This window comes from Myzus persicae, unplaced genomic scaffold (genome assembly GCF_001856785.1).
Source record: "Myzus persicae strain clone G006 unplaced genomic scaffold, MPER_G0061.0, whole genome shotgun sequence".
Lineage (NCBI taxonomy): Eukaryota > Metazoa > Arthropoda > Insecta > Hemiptera > Aphididae > Myzus > Myzus persicae.
The window spans coordinates 79,800-101,284 of NW_019103867.1; the positions used below are offsets into that span (position 1 = coordinate 79,800).

The window sequence follows — 21,485 nt, forward strand, 5'->3', positions numbered from 1 at the left end:
AAATATGAATATAATACTCATGTATGATTCGCAATAAAATTAGAATCAATCGATAAGCATGTAAACATCGTTTAACTTGTTGGTGAGAATGATAATATACGAAATAGGTTACGTTTATGAATAATTAAAGCCGCAAAGTTAAATGAAAACAAACGTACTGTGTAACGTGTGAGACACAACAATAAAAAAATTATTGGATCGATTAAGTGTCGAGAATAATTATATTATTATATTATATAAGACCTGCTGGTACCTAGCTCTTGTGGAATGATTGGTCCCGTTGGTCTGGCCTTCGTCTTGTGGACATTTGACCGTTGACTTTGTTTTGATGCTTTCCAATCGACTTATCTCCGACTTTACCCGCATGCTTTAAACACCAACAACAATAGTAACCCTTTAAAAATGATGCTCCACTTACCTGACCTCAGCAGATCATTAAAATATAGAAAAATATGACATATATTTTATACTGACCTTGTTGTCGTGTCTTGAGCACCCTGGTCGTCGATCGGTTCTTTAGATTTCAGGACCACAGACACGTCTTCTTCGACTGACGGCGGTCTATGCGGATCATCCAACACGAACAGCTGGTCATGTGTGATGTCTATGAGGTAGTGAAGGCTCTCCTGGGCTCGGTCGATCCTGAAGAACCGTTCGGCAGTGCAACCTGTGTGGAGTAGGGTGTCAAATATTTTCATTTTTATTTTTTACTCACCACTTCTCATTGTTACAAATATAATAATTTGGTATAAGGAATAATAATATCATTGTATAATACGCACAATCGACGAAACACCAGTCGGGCGATAGTTTTGGCAAGACGTTGCCCACGTGGTCTTTTGACGGACTGTTGTTCAACTCCAACTTGTCCACTAAATTACGCACGGTTTCTAAATCCGCCACCGGTTCCACTTCGATTTCTCCCATATTGATTGCTAAACCACCGTAAAAACAATCTAGTATAAATAACCTAAACGCAGGAGCGTATATGTATGGTGTATAGGTACGTGTGAATATTATTTGTAAAATACTTTTTATACAAGTATTTATAAAAAAAAAAGCAAATAGTCAGATGATTATGAAGTGTTATTCAAATAATTTAGAATTACAGTATTTATTAAACACTCAACAAGTGTTTTGAATATTTAAAAATAACATATTCATGGGATATAAATAGTTTTTAAAAGTATTAATAGTATTTAAACATTTTTTTTAGGAAGAGTTTACAAAAAAGGTTAGACTTGCGCACGCACGTAGAATGTGTTCGAGATTTAGATATATAATATTATGGGAGTCTTGAGTTGTAAATATAATCGGAAACGGTTACTCACACGACTGAATGAGCAACTCTTTGTCACAGTGGTGTTGTTCGTAATCTTGAAGCCTCAGTCTTTGGACAGACACTCTGTGCTTGTCTATCGTAGTCTCTCTGAAAAAATTAAAAACCAACGATTTTGTCATAATCACGTTAGTAGTGTTTGTGGTCAATTAATAAAACCCGAACAGCTTCTAACTTACCGGGTAGGCGTCTGTCTGCCTTTCCGACGTTTCGCCATCATTGTTGCCTGGTTAAAGAATTCCAGCGTGATCACCGACGGTTTTAAACGGCAAGCTTCGCCGTCCACTTGCATGGGCACCGGTATACTGGTAGTTATCCGAGCGGTTTTACATTGGCACAACGGTGTTCCAGTCCCTCCAGTTTGCAGCCTCGTCTAGAAAGTACAGAAACAGATGTAGTTAGTTTCAAGTTATGACCACGGAATTGGTAGATATGCGAGTATACTAGATATGCCGCAGGTACATCTAGTATTTTGGTTTTATTTTTTTTTAAATTTACGACAAGACAAGACGGGACAGGCACAATAATGTCAGTCAATAAAGAAATGTAGATAATGTGTGACAGACGAGAGAGACAGCAGCTAGCAATCATAGGTAACAGTGGTTATTATAATTTGGTTATCTGTCAATAATATTAACACCAATAAAACATACTATTTTTATCACTACTTAATTGGGGTTAACAGCTATAAGTTGTCTGTAGTGTAGTGTGGCTTTTATAGTTTTATCGTATTCTGATTGGCAGTTGAAATCATTTTATCATTCGTCATCAATGATTTATAGACTAAAGGGCATTTTCAGAGTTGGGCTGAGCTCGACTTATGGACACGACATGACACAACAGTCGACGTAGCTTACCGTGTTATCTAGCATACTTTTGGTTAGGTACACCCAACATATAAGGTATGGGCAGCGGCCGCCCATTTATTTATTTTCTATGACAATAATATATGTCCATCGTAACCCTTCTCAGCTGAATAGATACGCCAGAGAAAAATTAATTATTATAGAACCATTGTTGTTTTTCTTTTGTTCACCAAAAGTTCGTCGAGAAGCGTTTAATATTTGTTTAAAATAACGAACCAATGTTTGGAATGCGATTTGTTTGCACAGAAAAGGGCCTTTCATAGGAAGATCCCTAGAAAACGTCTTCGATTTCGGATAATAAAGTATATGAAGCGAAAAGAACCAGTCGGCAGTTTAGTCTGGTATCTATTACTACAGAGACTTCTTAATGTATCGTTTGTATTGTGTTACGTGCAACGTTAATTCACTCGGCTATTGTGTGCTCGGCAAACACTGCGGACAAAAGCGGGAGTAGAACACCATTACTACGAGTCCTCGTAACTTTAATTAAAAATCAATCTTTTGGTAAGTGAAACGTGAACTGCCGGCAGGTAAGTAAATAACCGTTTGAGTGCTGGCGGATCTAATATTATGTTGAGTAAACACGGAAACGCTCACTATTTGCATGATCGTCAGGCCGATGACTTCGATTAGCCCGTCGTCGGTAGAGTTGTTGCCAGCTGACTTGTTCCACGGTCGCGTGCCACCACCGTAGCTGGGTATGTTTAAAAACAATATGGCATGCACTTTCAAGTCTTTGATGCGCTGCGTCAGGTCTTTGCCGTCGCACTCCAGCGTCACGTGATCCGACAAACCTTTCCACTTCCGGTCCAGCAGCTCGATACCACCGCGGACGCCGTAAAACAGTTTGTTGTACATCCGCGAGCTGAATTTCTCCGGATTGGCCTCTGGAATGATTACATTAAAGTGTATTTATGCATTTTTTTTCTAATGTCATTAAATACTTAATTGATTAATATATAATGGATGATACATTCATAGGCATCAAAAACCACTAACTTTGGTTATTTTAGTTGAGTCAACGTATTAAGCAGTTAAAGCTACAAGTTGTCCGTAAACAAACTATACCTATATTTTACTCTACAACTGAAAGTTAATATTAAGGAAAAAATATTTACTAAATTTCGGTTAAAAAGAAAATAATTGATTTTTTTAAACTATAAATTGATAGCGAAGCACCTATTTCATTAAAAATGCATTATATACTATATATAGGAGAGTTCTAGTGGCTTAGACGATTAAACGTTTTATCAAATGATAAATTGATTTTTTTGTTTGTATTTATAATTGTAATTAAAGAAAAAAAAATATTTAATTGATTGTCTTTTACTTAAGTTATAGATATGCGTAAGCATAATTTTAACTTAGTTTGGGTTAGGTTAGCTTACGTTTTATACTTAAAGGGTTAATTTATTAACTTTTTAATATTGTTATGCTGATTTTCGGGTATATTATAATATAGAATGTTTGTCCACGTGGTTTTTACCAAAAAAAAAAACGAAATGATGAGGCCGTTATTGAAATGGCAGAGTGATTTATACCTACAAGACTCGAGAGCAGGTAAGCACAGTGGCAGCACCCATTTTAAACGGAAATTAACAGATATTTTTGTAAAGAGACGGTATGGTAAACTAAACGAGCCATTTCCACAAAAGAGAACATGATCGGGATCTATGTCAGATATAAATTTCATCAAAATTACCTCTGGCTTCGTGGAATTCGAGTGCAATCTGAGCGTCTACGCCCAACGAGAAGTAATTATTCACCACGTTTAATGGTAAATTGTCTTTGCCAGCGTGGTCGGTCCCTTTAACCTGTTCATTGGGCACCACATCCAAGTTCCAGCGGTCCAATCGGATCGTTTCACTTTCTTCCAAGTTGGTTAGTATTTTCGACACCGGCTCATCCATATAACCCTGTAAGAAAATTAATTTTAGAATCTATATAAACACCACAGAAGAAGAAAAATATCGATATATCGATGTTTAGTGATGAGTATGATATTTGAAAGATCTTTTTTTACTTTAGTTCAACTTGATATTTTTCCATTTTTTTCCAACTGTCATACATGCTTATGATGCTCGTTGAAATCACTGACATTTGATTATTTGACAAAAGTATTGTAACAATATTATTAGTTACCATACATACTTAGGTACGATTTAAAGTATGGACAATACTGCAGTATTATATAATATTGTGTGGAAATAAAGTTATCCGAATAGATTTGAAGATTTGTAATTTTTCAAACCTTAAAATTTACTTTATAGATACAAAAATTGATCGGTTTCATTTAAACAGCTAAACTATCGCATGGCATGATATCTCTAGTAACTCAAAACGTCAACCATATATCAAAAAAATATAGGCACGTCCGTAGATAGTTGAATAAAAAATCAGATCGTACGTGTACAAAAAATTATAATGTAGAGTAATAAAAAATGTTATTTTTCGCTGTTTTCGTGATTAAATATAGGCAAAATGTACATAATTACATTTGGCTCAGGATAGCGTTCCAGCAAGACGTGTTTCGTCGCGTTTAATCGATAGTGTATACTGTATACGATCAATAAATTTACGCACAATCGTTTACTTGACGGTGCAGTTGATTCAAGACAAGACGACGTTCGTATTAAAAAAAAAAAATAATGAAAATAACGTTTTTGACTGGTACGCAAGGTAGATTTATTGGTCACACACAAGATTGTTTCGAAATAAATCGCGAGGCCGACACACGGGTTTAGTCGATATAAGCTTAATAATGGATGGGAAAAATAATTGAGACAAAAGTATCTAGGTACTGATACTATGGATTCAAAGTACATTTAGAATTTCGGAAACATTGATATATCAATTTTTTACTTATGGACTCAAGATATATATTTTTTTAATAATTGTCATGGTAAATAGAATTTATGAAATGTAAAATCTCCAATGTTATTTACTTATAAGCTTGGTAGAGAAATAATATAATAAGTTCTGTAGACTCCAGAACCGAATCATCATGTGACCTTTATCCAAGCTCGCCTATACTTACTCACATAATCATACACCACGTCATCACCGTTATCTAGACTCATAGATACTTTATTGCATCTAGGACACTGCACATATGTGAGTATTATTGTAGTATTCATTTTATACTTACGCCACCCCAACCGAGAGCTCTGGCCAGGTCATTGCCTGTGCCCAACGGCAGAACACCCACCGGAAACGACACGGCGTTGGCTATTTGGTCCAAGATCGACAGCACCCAACCGACAGTGCCGTCGCCACCACACGCCAACACCCGGAGGTTTGGCACCTTTTTGTACAGTTCCAGGCCCATCCTGGGACCTCCCCGGCTGAGGTCAAACACCTGCCTGGGATTTAGGTGCCACTGAAATTTCTGCAGCAGCTTAACACCCTGGTTGCCGCCAGACTTTGGGTTTATAAATATTATCACAGGCTTGACATTCACCGTCGGGATCGGTTTGATAACGAACAGCTTGTCTTCTTTGTCCGGCTGCATAAGACAGTAATAACATATTATAAATACAAGACAATACAATACAACATATAAGTTACACTTAACAACAATAGGTGAAGAAATATAGGAGCTTGCGAAGATAAAGACCGCCATCCCTAAGAAGAAAACTCTGCCAAGCAACCACAAATAAGATCCTCATTAAGTAAGTACTAAGTACACTTCATTTATTAATAAAAAATAAAAAATATTGTTTTCGTTAATGCCTACATTGTTTCTGATAAGAAGTGTTTACACGGATGATAATGGTTGTTGTTTTGTTCGTAGAAAATATAGTGGTGAGAGGATAATTATATGACCAGACTACTTAATATTAATATATTATGAGTATGACGCCTGTTTATCAGCTACGTAATTTACTTCGTTTAGATATACAACGTATATTAAATACAAAAAAAAAAAAAAATTATTGATGTGGAAATGATTTGTTATTGTACTTAAGCCACGTTTAAATCGAACTATGATGAACTTGAACACAAAAAATTGCAATTTGCTCCCGTTTTGATTACAAATATTAATAAATAATATTAATGGCACGTTTAATAGAACGTTAATTTTAAGATCGCATAGGCTCAATGAGTTCATACTTAATGCCGATTTAAGGGGATGGGAAGAGGATGGCAGGAAGGGGATGTGATTAATCAATGTTTACCATTGAAGTAACGAAACAATATAAAATTATACTGTGAGCTTTCACTAAATGTAGAATTAATTTATAGAATCAACCATTTGTTATAGAGTCAAAAACCTAAACCAAATCATGATAATATGCATGAAGGTATAATGTTTAGTTGACATTTTATTCGAATGTAACAGGTAATTAAATTTATTATTTGTATGGCTTTAATGACTTAAAATATTTAAAAAAGGTTTATAAACATAACAAGATAGTTATAGGTTAGCTTAAAAATTAAATTACGTGATGCTCAAGTGGTGCAATCATATCTATTGATAGTTCGTTTATTTATTGTAAATATGTAATAGGTTTAATTTGTACTAAATTTGAGATTATAATAATAAAGGATAGTCGAAAAGTCGTGGTATCAACTATTATTATCATAGTATAGCAATGGTTGAATTGGCTGCGCATCGTGTAAATGCATAAGAACCAAAAAAAAAAAATTTAGATTATTGTACAAATATTGTAAAATCGGATCACAATAATATTTCTCATTATTTACTACAGACCGATGATAATAAAACCGTTGTCACCGTTATAGTCGACGTATATGAGTAGACGCGTTTGTTCGAGATTTTACATGGTAACCAAATAGTTGCTGAAAACTCTAGGATCACATGTATCGTAATGTGGCTCTGGAAAATATAGTAAACGCCACCTAACCGAATAAGTCTCAACGAAATCACGAATTTCCAAGGTTGGTCACATTGAGTGAAATGTGACCCCAGTTACGCGCACTAATGGGTAGACGCTACTAATGAACCGTAGCTTAGCTTTGTACCCGTTTAATGATGCTTCTGCACTTCGTGTCCAATGTTTATTTTTCGTTATTTATTTTACGAAATAAAAAAAAGATAAAACACACTTGTAATTATTTATATACGTGCTAATTGTACACGTAAACAACGCTTGAATTGCAGGAAACAATAGTGGCGAAAGTGTACTAAAAACGTGCATCCATGTAAATACGTTCATTGATATATTTTCACAAATCGTTTAGAATGAAATGTGACAGATACTTTGAAATATTATATTCTAGAAAAATAAGTGTCACTGCGTTCCACCATCCCTGCAAAACCACGACTACTTGTACACGATACTGTTATATCATCTTTATCGTCTAGCATTCCTGCAGGAATGAGGTGGTTACAATATCGATAACTATTTTTAATTATATTATAACTCACGACGAAAACTATTCAAACAAATTACAATATTATGTTTAATTATACAGTCTTAACCCACCGAACGATCTTATAACAATATTATACCTAAATATATCTGGGGAAAATTAACGAAAAATATCAAAGAATTTTTAAGTACGCGTAAAGAAATATAATATGCTGTAGGACATAGGTAGTAGCATGGTATCCAATAAATACTTTTGTTATGTTTTGGTTTATCTTTTACTTTCCACACACCCCATTTATGTCAGTTCAATACAATATAATATATCCGCGTTTTAAAAACAAGACTATTGTTGTACAAATTATATAGATAGTAAAATTGTGAATTTCACTTGGAGAATGTGTTCAAAATGTATTTTTTTCCACTCTCTAAAATAACTTTTTTTTTATCAATATCCAACGTACCTGCATATTGAAATAAACCACTGTAATAATTCCAGCCTCGTTTATCGATCATAAAAAATAACGCACTATTGTTATCAAATTACCGGCATTCTGACGCATTAAAAGCAAAGGGATCGATAAACTATGCTGCACACTATCAAATTGTTCATAACTACGTCAGTCTCGTTTTATACTATATTGTATATACATTATATACATTAATAATAATAATTTAAGTCCCAAAGGCAAAAGTACGAAATAATATTTATGCAAGTTAATACAATCTGCAAGGAATAAGAGCGGAATAAAAATATATAATGCAGTAACAAAACATAAAATAATTTCCATTTAAAATTAAGTTTATACAGGTAAACTAAAAACAAAATCACAATTAAATTAATGTAGAATTTTTTTTTAACTAAATTTTAAAGACGAAGTCAACATTTAAAATTGTTTTATAATAGTCGTACGCATTATATTTGAAGAACCGTAATAGCTGTAAGGTGGAACATAACTATGCGGTAATTTTTGGAAAGAAATGTGTGTCATGTTTTTAAACTATATAGTGAACTTAAGACGTTAAAATTAAATATAAAGTTCAAAATAATAAAACAAAAGGCGAGACATAAATTTCAAGTTGAAAACAACTGATAAATGACAACATCCTCGTAGTATTTATCAACGAGGTTATAATATCAGAGTAACAGTGGTGTAGTATCTGGCTAGTGTGCCTGTCATAAAAGTTAAAATCATAAAGGCGGGTTTCCAATATGCGTGTTAGGTTAAACCCTTTACTGTGATTGATTGGTTAGGTTAAGTTACCACACAATTCACCACGATACAGTGTTGTAGGCCAAAGCTGAATTTTTTTCGTGTTCACGGCAGTACGGCACATTCGTATGGCAGAAACTCGCCTTCACGTATTTAACTTTAATGACTTTAAGAGAACTAAAACTTTAAGAGACATAAACAACTAGGTTCAATACTAAAAGTTAAAATATAGGTATTATGTTTATTGACTAGAGGTACTTGCTTCATTATGTCTATATCATTTATTTTGACAGGGAAACCGATGCTTTAGGTATCATAATAAATACAACCGACTAAAAAATATGATACAACTTAAAAAATCAACATTTTATTATCTACTTATGGTATTTCTGGTAATAAAATTCTAGGTTCGGTGACCTTCTTGGAACTTCCGAGAATTTCTTGGAGTGCCAAACTAAATAGTTGTCGTTCTGAGGATGGTGATAAACAAAGAAAATTATGTCATTTCTGAAAATTCACGAGGAATAATTGAAAATATCGTTTTTAATCTTCAAGCTCAGTCCTTTTATGGTCTATTTAAAAATTCCAAAAACAAAAATGTGTACAAATTCATTTATAAAGGAAAAATGGAGGGTGAGCTTTCTTGGTGAAACCACTTTCGCTCGACACTATATAGATATAATCTGCTCAAAAGACCCGTCTAAGTACGATTAAACATGAACAGTGAGAATATTAAATTTCAACGTCGTCACGGAACACGTGGCACTTACAGTTCGTATACGACGATGCCGATGAAAACGATTGTCATAGTCTGTTTCGTCAGCGAATTTCGACGTGCGTTGTTTGAATTCTCACGTGCGCGAACGTCTCGCGCATCGCAAGTTTTAAGTTTTCTCGAAATCCCTGTGATATCAGCCCTCCTTTTACTTCTACTTTGCATCCATCCCGTCCACCGTTTACCAAGTTTCAAAACATTATAATTTTGAGCGTCACCACAATAACAGCACCTGAAATTTTGCCTATATACACGGCCATTTCGACCGCGGTTCCGGGCTACTAAAGCTCCCCAAGAATTACATTTTATTTTCGTGGCCTCCAAACTTTTTCGTCCAGAAATGATTAAATATAATGATATGGTTCAAGAACCGGCTACGGTTTTCATATTATAATACCGTTAAGTATGAATCGACCTTTTAAATGTTCTTGGAAAACGGGGAATATATATAGTACAAACATAATAATATTATTATTATATCGGACGTTCAGTAAAATTTATTCTGCTCAGGACACACTGTTTGGAGAAAATATACGCACTAAAATATTTAAGAGTCAGCGCTATAAAGCATTTTTCACATTCAAGAGTATAATATTTCCAACTTACAGTGAATGCACTGAAAACTCACGCACAACCTATGCTCAAAGATATAATAGTAAATATTTTAAATATATAACCGAAAACTGTTAACTATTCCTATTGTTGTATAGAGAAATTACACATAGGTTAATCAAAACTTAAAAATATATAAGTTAGTGGTTGTTCCACCACGTAAAGGTGCAAATGTCATAATTCATTGGCGCTCCTATAAAAATAATGACCTCAAATTGCCTGTTCCTATGATATTTAATGCCATAATTAAAATACCAAAATAGTTAATTCCTCCCTAAAAATTGTAGTGACTATATAATGTACATAATCGTACGATCATTTATATTAAAAAAATTGTCCATGGAAGTGTACCTATTTACTTTCACAGAACTTGTTTTTTACACTACAGTCGGACTCTCGACTTATTGCACCATTTTCAGTATGGTAAACTTTACTGTTTGTATTTAATGTTCGAATTACAGTAAATATTTGTGTCTTGTACTTTTGCTAGTTAATCAAACTTTGCGATGCGCATACCCTTTAGATACGTAAATATAAGCATGTTAACTGATGAACCAAATGTTTACATCGAGACATCGAAGTTATTACCTAATGTATTTATTTCATGTTTTGATGTTGGAAGTAGATTTTAAAATAGAAACGTATGGCAATTCGTATGGCTCAAAAATAGGTGTATGATAAATATTTTAAATATATAATCGAAAACTCTTAAATTAAATTAAATATATTAATGTGGTCTGTGGAAAAGTTCAAACACTTATGTTTTAGACCACAATATAAATAACATTAAAAAAAAAAATATTTTTAATGCATATTCTGGGGAAATGACTTAAACATTTTAAACCAATTTATTACGTAATATTTGTATAAGATATTTTATCATAAAAAGAACATTTTTCATAATCTCTTTTCAAAATTTATATATATAAATATATATATATATTTTAAATATCCATCTTTTTTATTTTATGTCATACACATTTGTTTATATTTTTCTTATATTATTTGTTGATATCATTAAAGCTTTATACGTTATTGTGAATTCAAAGTAGGTTAAGGAAAGTTTGTTTTGCCCAATTTCACATTAAAACAAAAAATTTTTTTGGAATTCTTATTGCATAATGAGTGTACACATAGTGTATGCATATTTCATGGTGTGCAGTGCATCGAGTCCATATCCCTAGAATGGTATAATATAATATTATGTTATACTATATTATAATACTTTCGCACACTGTCGGTTGGTACGGTTCTGTGACCTTAGATCTTCGCACGTCACCCTATATGTATGGCTGTATAATAAACGGATTTAGGCGGTTTTCAAACTTTTCAGACACACCATAATCTACCCTATGGCCTATACGGTAAGCAACATACCTACGCGCACGATTCCGCAACATCGGTCCCCGCGGGACATTAAAACTTTTATGACCGCTTTTTGACCGGTACCGTCTCATAAATAAATGTATGGCCGCAGAACATAGTATATATATAGTAAGTGCCGCGGGCGGCGTTCACTGTATATCAGTATAATATCACAAAAAGAGAGAGACAGGGGGCGATGAGGAGAGTGAGGGAGAGTGAGATAGAGAATGAGAGAGAGGGAGATATGGAGAGAGAGGGAGAGGGAGGGGTAGAGATAGAGAGAGAGTTGGAGAATTAAGTTATATATATATGTTACACACAAGCTAGTTTGTTCGAGTCTGTGTATTGTATTTGAACTTAACACACGGCACGGGGATGAGTTATCGTTGGATAACGATGATTTTTGGTGGACCACATTTTATTTTATTCACACAGACGCGACCGCCGTTGTCGGGCGTCAGCGGCCAGAGTCTCGAAACATAAACAGCGAAAACAATCACAAGGATAACACAACACTAAGGGTTCAAAATTGCATGCAATTAATTTTCTTAAAATATTTAATTTGTGGTAAAATAAAAATAATTGTTATATAATTCGTTATACTTAGAGCGGAGAATATTTTTAAAGGTATGTTAATTATCTGAAACAAAAATTAACTGTCAACACAAAACCTATACCTACCCAATTTTTAGTTTCTTTGTGCTATCAGTTATAATTTAATTTAAATTGATGAGTTCAAAAGGCTTTAAATATTTTTTTGAAAATAAAAAGTCAATACCAAATTTTGTATTTGATATGAATGATTTGTTGTTTTATCTCCGAAACTATTACATTTTATTTCAGGAGTGATTGACCCAATTCTTCGTTGCACATACCTTGTCGATGAAGTTCATACACGTTTATGATGCCCAACCCTGAACCCAAATTTAAGGAAGTAATAATCGAACCAGCTATATTCACCCACATTTTTCATATTATTTCCAACACTATGTTATTGTTGTTTTCATAGTGTTAACAAACTGGTTTTGGCCAAAATGTAATATTTTGGTTTTGGCAAAAATGTCATTTTTTGTCAATCTAAAAAAGAGGGATTTGGTTTTTGCTCATAAAAATCCTTAGAAATAGTTGGTATTTATTAGTACCTAATAATAATTAGATAGTATTAAAATTGAAATAACACTTTAAATAAAACAAAATACAATGGTAAACCAAATTTTATTTTTGCTTACAATCAATAATATTTCAATGGGCGAAAACCAAATACATATTTTTTGTTGAATTTCGTCAAAAAATGATATTTGGTCAGAAACAGGTCCAGGTGATTACATAATTCAAGACTATTATTCTTGTCATCAAGGTGTTTCTATATACCCACAAGACAGAAAAACTCTGTAATACAATATACACAAACCTCTTAGTGGACGTTGATCAGCGTCATATCAGAGATTTTACTTTCATTTATATCATTAATATTTGGAAAAAATACGATATGTAAATATTTGATATTAGTATTTGTGATTACATATATTTAATTAACAGGGAAAAATTCACTTGACGAAAAAACTCCACTTGAAGGCACCACCACTGTTATTTAATTTTATAATATTTAAGTTGGATTAAATCCTTACACTATGTCCTTTTTGGGTGCCGTTAAATATTTTGAATTTTATTAGTGTTTTTGGTTTTTTGGTTCCCCAGGGCCAACAGTTAGCTAAAAAAGAATTCCTTTATTTTGGCTCATTTCGTTTTATCGAAATTGTTTTTAACAAATACTAATTATGACAATATCGTATAGTGAAAACGTTAATACGATAGCTACTAAACAATTTTTTGATTGATATTATTACTTTCAGTATGTATCAAAGCTTGTTGTGCACAAATGTTTTAAACTCGAGTATTACTGACACTGGCTTTGATTGTCTGCCCGTGAAATTGTATTGCTACTCTTATAGCATAGTTCGCATACTATATATCATTGTATGGCGTTCGAAGAGCAAACAAACAAATAAATCAAAACAACGCTCTCTAACATTTTTCACAAAACCAACGTTTTTATCATTTTTTTTTTTATTACTTTTCAGTTCAAAACGAATAAAGTGGAAAAAAGTTTACGAACAACAAGTAGGAAGGTGAAAAATATTTCACTTTTGAAATGCTCCTGCAGGTATCCAATGTGAATAAATCGTAGTATTTTATATTGTTTTGCCTTGTCATGAAACTATGGACACAAGGCAACTACCTATTATAAATGTGTATCAAAAATTTCAACGATTTGATAAAATAAATAATAATAAATGTCCACAGGTCAGGGATAATGAAAAAGATCTGTTTAAAAATAAATGTTGGTTTTGCTATATAATATGGTCGCGTGTGATTTAAATTTTAAATTCGATTCATATAAAATGAAACATAAAAATCACGCTAATATAATATACGGAGCGTGTACAACGTTTACACATTTTCATTGTATAATGTTGTTTGCAAACAGTGTAAATATTTTAGTTTGCATATTTAATTTGAGTTTATGAAAATTGGAACGAATTATTTTGCTCGATGCAGGTATTTTAAAATAGATTTTTGCTCAACTTGATAGAAATTATTTACAATATAATTATAATGTGATTTAATTTTCAAAAGGATGAATTATAAATTAAACCTGTGGTACCTACTGCGTGTATGTATTAAGTAAGCTAATCTCTTTAAGTATTTCGTTATGCAACCGAAAATACATGTTTGATGGAATATCGCTTTTAATATTAGCACAAGTATAAACGTTTATTTTAAGCTGAACAACAGGCGAATAATTTATTGTTCTTATGTGCTTACTGTAAGCTACTTAATACGGAGATGAAATCCTACACTATAAACAGTGATCTAGTAAACTAAAAATTATCTCACTGTTAAAATCGATTGACAAATAGTTTGTAGTACGGCAAATATAGTTACTAGTTAAATATTATACACACATTTTAGTCACATTATGTATTTTTTTTTAATGACATTTTTAAATATAATTAAAGGTATGAAACGTATACAAATAATATGGAGGCATTCCAAATATCATAATAATGTAGAAAATGATAAACTATAACTGATCGTTTTAAATATACGTATATATTCGTACAGCGAAGCTTCTACGACATCACTTAATATAAATCACTCAAGGTCACTCGAATATTATTAAGGACGAATCCCATGGTCGCATGGTGCCTTATACTCTTGTGTATTATACAGAGTGTGAATCAAGCATGATTACTCACATTTTTTTATATCATTTAAGGAATATCATATGGTGATACAAATAACATGTTTTTTTAAAAGTTAGAACCGACCTTTTTTTTGTAAATTGTTAAGCAAATAAATTTGTTTTTAAAATGTTGATGTACCTCAATTCGAATCAGTAGTTTCTGAGTTACTAAAATTAATTTTATGTACTAAGGATAATAGTCCTTGAGGACTGTTTTTACAAAAAGATAGATTGAATAGTATTATTATATAATTAATAATATTCAGTGTATAACTCGATCATTGTTTACAAGTTATAAAATGTCGACAAATTAATATTAATAACTAAAATGTTCAAATCGTCTTAGCCCTAAAATTTTCAAAACCCATTATCGTGGATTTATATACAAAGTATAAAAAGTATCTTAGTGTACAAAGTTAAATGGGTAACTCAAAGATTACTAGTTGTTGAATTTTGATTTAAAACATCAATATTTTTAAAATATCAACTGTTTAATAATAATGAACACTACAAAAGAGTATTTATTTGAAAAAAGTTGGTATCCCCACTTCGTACTCCTTAAATGGTATAAAAATTTTAAGTATTTAAAAATTTCAATCTCAGTAAATCCATAACTAAAGGAAAAATCGGAGGTGAGTATGCTTGTTGAATCACTCTGTACATTGTTATTATAATGTATAAGTTCAGTCGTTCGATAACGTCACGTGCAATAACATGTCACGCGACACCATATTTGCAATTACTTTGCAATATGCTATATTTTTTTAATTAGCATTATAAACTTTAAATCTCATGTTAATGAATTTTGTAGATGTATTTGTTGGCACTTATGTATTATTTCGTTTTAACGATTTCGTAATTATTATATTTCACTGGAAACGCAAGATCAACGAAACAATACAAAACGAAGAAAATTTCATTAGATTTAAAAAAATTCTAGTTTTCTTATCAAAATTCTTAACATTTGATAATAATTATCACATCGGATTTTACTGAAATCTATTAAGTCAAAACTATAATACTATGCATTTATACTGAATTCTATGCTATAATATTCTACAAAATACTTAGTTTATAGATAATAAGAATTTGTTTTTATATGATGTACATATAACTCAGAACAAACACTGCAGGTTTGACAAGTTTTTTACCAATATTTAGGATGAACAAAAATGTTTTTTTTTCCCAAAATATCAAAAACTAATCGAAATAAATTAATAATAATTATAGTTTTATTCAAAATCGGCTTAGAAACTGAAATATAATAATATTATGTTTAAATAATACCGTCCTTAAAGGTTTTTTCCCGAAATGAAAACATCATATTTTCATTTGTTTTATCATTGCAAAACCAATTATAATGGTTGCTTTTTTCTCGTCAGAATTTATAAATGTTTTAAAAGTAGACATTTTTAATAATTGAATTACACAAATTGGCTAGACGGGTTACTATCATTAAACTTCGCGTTAGTAGTTTCTTACCTAATGGCTGTTTTAGACGGTTTAGAAGTTTAGGGCAGAACATTATGTTAAAACAATTAGAATAAGCCACGGCAATAAGAAAGTTTACAATGAATTTCTAGAATAGGTTGGTTAGGTGGAAACTTTGTGTGGTACAATTATTGGTTTTTCGTTGGTCCATTAAAGTTTGCGTTATAACTTTGGAGCCAAATATAAGTACATTTCTTGGGAATGATAAACACAAATGTTTTACATAAAATTATTCTAGGAACTTAAGCGATCTACTACAAATACTGTAGTTAAAACCAACTAGAAGGGGAAGCATAGGAAACAAAAAAATCTCTGTATTTCATTTACCACTTTGTTTAAGTTGAAACGCAATTAACTACAGATCATTAATATTCATGCAAAATAATGTACATTTATAAAATATTTTGTTGTTTTATCATTATCACAAGACACCCGAAAATTATATAAACACAAACGGGGAGTAAAATAAAGTCGAGACTCATTTCAAGGTTGAACCTAAATAATTAGAAGCTATACCTACCTATCACAAATGTTCAGGCCGTTTATATTGTTTTATAGTTGGAAACGGTTTTGTGCAAAAAAATCTGTGATTAAAATTAACAGTGTGTTAACTGGGTAATTAACCTAACCTAAGTTTATGAAGATTATATTTCTGGTTGAAAGACGATTTATTTTTCAATTTTTATAAATATATATTTTCATTGAATATTTATCAGTACTTACACTACATACTGAAGGAATAAAATTACGTGTAAATTATTTATATTAAAATTTAAAAAAAATTGATTATGAAATAAAATTCGTTAATAAAATTAATCATATTTTATGATTAAAAATTCAATTATCGTACTTGCTTAATTTTATTTGGCTTTTTTTATTAAATCTAAAAATATAGACGTGAGTGGACGTGACAAAGAAAAACAAGAAAACATTTTTAAAAAAATACGGCCTTTGGTTTATAGGGCTTTTTTGATTCATTAAAGTAGCGCTGGTTATTAGCTAGGCCGCCGCTGTGAATGAAGTCTAGTCACGCCTATGGAGGGAAGAAAATATTTGATTCCATGTCGTTAGATAGGTGTATCCAGGATATTCGGTCTCATCTGTGTATTACACTACTTCGACAATAATGATAATAATATAATAACAATTTGCGACCGGCGGACAAGCGACGAATGTAAGTTGTTGAACGATGAAATAACAAATAATAATATGTACTTTCGACATCCAGTGTGGTAGTTGTGCAATCGAGCGATTATTAGCCACATGTTTTCTGTTGAAATAGAAGTTTTGAATAATTTTTAAGACCCGTCCCTGGTATCTCTGCTCTTGTAATTGATGTGCCACTGTACAACCAGTGTTATAATATGACGTGTGTATCACACGTCTTCCACATACGAATAACGCGGGTGATGAATTTTTCAACAACGGAAAACGCGCATTGTTATAAAATAAACCATTTGCCCATAAAAAATGTAAGTAGTTTTAATTAACCATTATAAGGTGCACCCGTTTTTCCCGATGTGTATAAAAATAAAACAATGGTACACGCGATCCTCGAGAACAATATACGTTCATTTATAAAAGTCCGAAACGTTTTGTTTCGACCCAACAACAAACGGAGCTGACCGACATTCAGATAAGGTGTAAATAATTTACAAGCGATACGGGTAAATGCTCACAGCTTTGCGGGTCGGGTACGTGTGGTTCAAACGGTGGTACCACGTTCACGGTTAACACGGTATAATAATAATAATGATATGTACCGCGAGGGAAAGAATATTATTTCGGAACTACATATTCATACTAGCTATGTATAATATACGCATGTCGCATACGCACCTTATCTTTCGTTTTCTTTTTGGACGACCGTTTTTTCGGCGATCTAATGCTGGACTTGAAGTTGCCCTTCCGTGGCAACTTGACGATCCACGACGGGGGCACAATTATATTACTATGTTTACCTGAAACAAAAACACAAACAAAGCGGTTAACAAAAAGGTATACTCCGGTATAATAATCGTGTAGTTGGTATACAATAAATAAAATATTATGTTTCCCGAAAAATCTCCAAAGGTCGGCCACTTCCGCAGTTCGTTTTACAACCGTCGACATAACAATAAAATATAATATACAAACAATATCGTTTTTCTCTGTGTACATTTCGTGTTTTGTATTTCTCGACGTCCGTGGCTTAATGGGGGGGGAAGGGCAAAACGTGGAAAGTAATGATTATTAACCAGGGGTTGGATTGTATAGCATTAACAAGTACAGATAATGATAAAAAAATATGAACTAGGCATTCATTTAAAAAATGCATACGATTAACCAACAATTTAGTTTTTAAAATGATATTAATAATTTATAAATTAAGAACAAAACTAAAATTAATATATATGACTTCTTTTCTATTTATATCATATTGAAATTATAAGATTTATGAAAAGCACAAATTAAATTTGATTTAATGCTGGCTTGTAAATAAAAATATGACCGAAACCCGGGGAATTTCTCTAAATATCTAAAATACTTATATGTAAACATATACAGTGTTAAAGTTATATTCAAAATCCTTGACGCTCAATACAAATGTATAGTTTCCTCTGTGATTTTTATCTGTATTCTAAAGCAATAAATTAGAAAATGCTATTGGATTCGAGTCGTGGTTCTAACCGTGGATAATATAATATTGAAAACAATCAAAGCGTGCGATTCCGAGTACCTAAACTATTTCAATCGGAGGTTACGAACGGACGTCACATCTTGCGTTTGGAAACAATTAAGTGGCGTTTAAAAGAGACGTTAAGTTTACTTATCTGTCTTTGCCAAGTTTTAGAGTGCTCTTTTTGTCTTATCGTTATTTATTTTTGACCTAATTCAGAAACACGTTAAAACCTTAAACCTCTTTATTTATATGTACCGAGGTACTATTATTTTGCAGTTTAATCGCTTACTTTTTTTGAGGGTTTGTACATACCATGTAATAATACAGTTTAATTTATCAAGAGATATTTTCGATATAATTGGCTGTAAGAAAATTTTTTGGCAAATGTGTTGAAGTAGTTTGCTCGGTGGACCAGTTATTAAAACAAACAAACTCGATTTCCTTCTTTCTATCCCCATTTTTGAATTTTTGAACCAGAGTCGGACGATCAAGGTGTCATCATAATATTGCGGCTATATACAGAGTTCAAGTTTCATGCGTTGCATTTTTAGACTTGTCATAAATTCACTCTCCGCATTGGAAGTCCCTGAGTAACGAGATATAATTCAAACTTTGGACTAATAACATAACTAATGAAGATAGTCGTTCTAAAATAAAAATAAAATCTTTTAGAATAAACCAACAATATATGAAGTGTGCTTATATGGTTTTATGCATCTAAGTCCATTGTAGTACCATAATATAGCATTATAATTTGTGACCAAAATTAAATTATGGTCAATGTCTACAATTTTAAACTAGTGTGGGCATTATATCACTGCTAAAACTTAAATAACATGTTTACACGATTGATTTTTACATATAATTTACATTTTGTTTTATCTTTTATCTTATATACAGTCTATGGTTCAATATAATTATATTTTTTAGTCTTATTCTTAATTATAAAGTTGATAAATGATAGGTATCAAATAAAAAACTTTGTCTCAGCACTTATCCGACCTGCGATACTGCGGAATGTAGTGTTTATACTTTATAGTAATATAATATTGCATCAATCCTTGTATATGTTGTGTTCAGTGTAGATGCGTTTTACTATTACTGTATTATTCACACTATACTCGACTCTATACTTGTTGCATGTTATAGGTGGTTGGCTTTTTGACACAAGTTAGTTGTACTAAGTTAACAACAACTACCCAACTATAACCCAAGTAATCTATTAACGTTTTCAACAAATTCCAAACACACGAAGTAATACACATTATCTCTCAGTATGTTGTCCTCCAACACATCCTCTCGTAACACCAATATCCTCAGATCAAAATGTAAATAATGTAAAAATGCCGTAATGTCGTTCGTGCAAACCAAACCTAATTTCAATTACACAATTTACTTCATATTACTTTGTTGTGTACAGATTGTACATTTTCTTTAAAATAAAAAGGTAGTTGATGTGCAAGGAATGTACGTGTGTCTTATTCGTAAGAAGTTCTTGATAGTTTCATCTTTTCTTTTTAGGCATGGGTATATATAATAGTTGTTTGTATCTTTTTTTTTTATTTAGCATTAGGTTGGATTTGGTGTTTTTGGTTTTTCAGTTTTTTGCCAATTGAAGTTGAGTATGTAAATTAAAAAATATTTTTTTTTGTCAGAGTACGTGTTTTCTGTTTATATGTTTAAGATTGGAGTATATTCGTAGACATAAGATGGATTTTTCATTTCTCTTTATACTCTACCGAGGCACAGGTTTTATATTGTACATAAAAACAAAACATCTATATTCTTTCGTCACAAAGTTTGAGTATATTTTTTAATGAGTTTTGATATTATGTCGCAAAAGGGTTTGTTGTGGGTTCATTATTATGCTTATACAATTTTCAACGTATGACGTGGATCCAAATAATATTATAACGAATATGAAAATTGTTATTAAATTATTTAACGTTATTAAAATTAAATGATTTTAAATTGACGCTGAAAACGATAATACGCATTGCACGCTTATCGATGGCATGATATCACATAATGATATTGCCGATGAAAACATAATTATCATCATCGAGACAGTATTCGAGCTTTTGAAAACGTGTATAATATTTAATGTTTACTATATTCTCCCTCATAAACGTTTTTGATCTTGTATGTAAGTATAAGTCAAAAATATAATCGTTTCCGGTGTCCCTATAGTACGCGGAAGGTTAAATTATAGTTTGGGTTTTTTGTATTCAATGTTTTCTCCGCAGATATCATGTGATCCTCTTAAGCGACTAATATTATCTGGGAAAAGAAGAATGTGCCTTTCGCATGACCTATGCATTCCTCTACTCTTCTGCCGAACATCTGAACGGTCTAACATACCTACGTTTTTACACTGCTTCACCCACGTTCGTTTATCAGCACCATGAAACCAGCATGAATAACAATACATTTCATATTTTTTATTATTATTAATGAAGGTGACCGAATACGACGGAAAGATAATTATGTGTGAGTATAGATTGTGGTATAGTTCATATGCTTTTGAATACATATCGATCATAACACTCGTTTGATTTTATTCACTTGTTCCGCCCTCGAG

At 31.9% G+C, this 21,485-nt stretch overlaps 1 protein-coding gene across 5 annotated transcripts in view; it reads right to left on the reverse strand.

Annotated features, from left to right (window-relative positions):
* The window catches only part of LOC111035653 (eye-specific diacylglycerol kinase), a 233,386-nt gene that overhangs the window by 21,799 nt on the left and 190,102 nt on the right, over positions 1-21,485 (reverse strand). For 4 of the 5 annotated variants that reach the window (XM_022317351.1, XM_022317352.1, XM_022317348.1 and 1 more), the window contains 9 exons: positions 18,082-18,203; positions 5,354-5,710; positions 3,908-4,121; positions 2,803-3,092; positions 1,519-1,712; positions 1,332-1,429; positions 783-935; positions 475-667; positions 254-367 (listed from right to left, as the gene is read on the reverse strand). In XM_022317351.1, coding sequence (XP_022173043.1) covers positions 254-367; positions 475-667; positions 783-935; positions 1,332-1,429; positions 1,519-1,712; positions 2,803-3,092; positions 3,908-4,121; positions 5,354-5,710; positions 18,082-18,203 — 1,735 coding nt within the window. The remainder of the gene's footprint in view (positions 1-253; positions 368-474; positions 668-782; positions 936-1,331; positions 1,430-1,518; positions 1,713-2,802; positions 3,093-3,907; positions 4,122-5,353; positions 5,711-18,081; positions 18,204-21,485) is intronic. The other variant, XM_022317350.1, reaches the window with a different exon arrangement.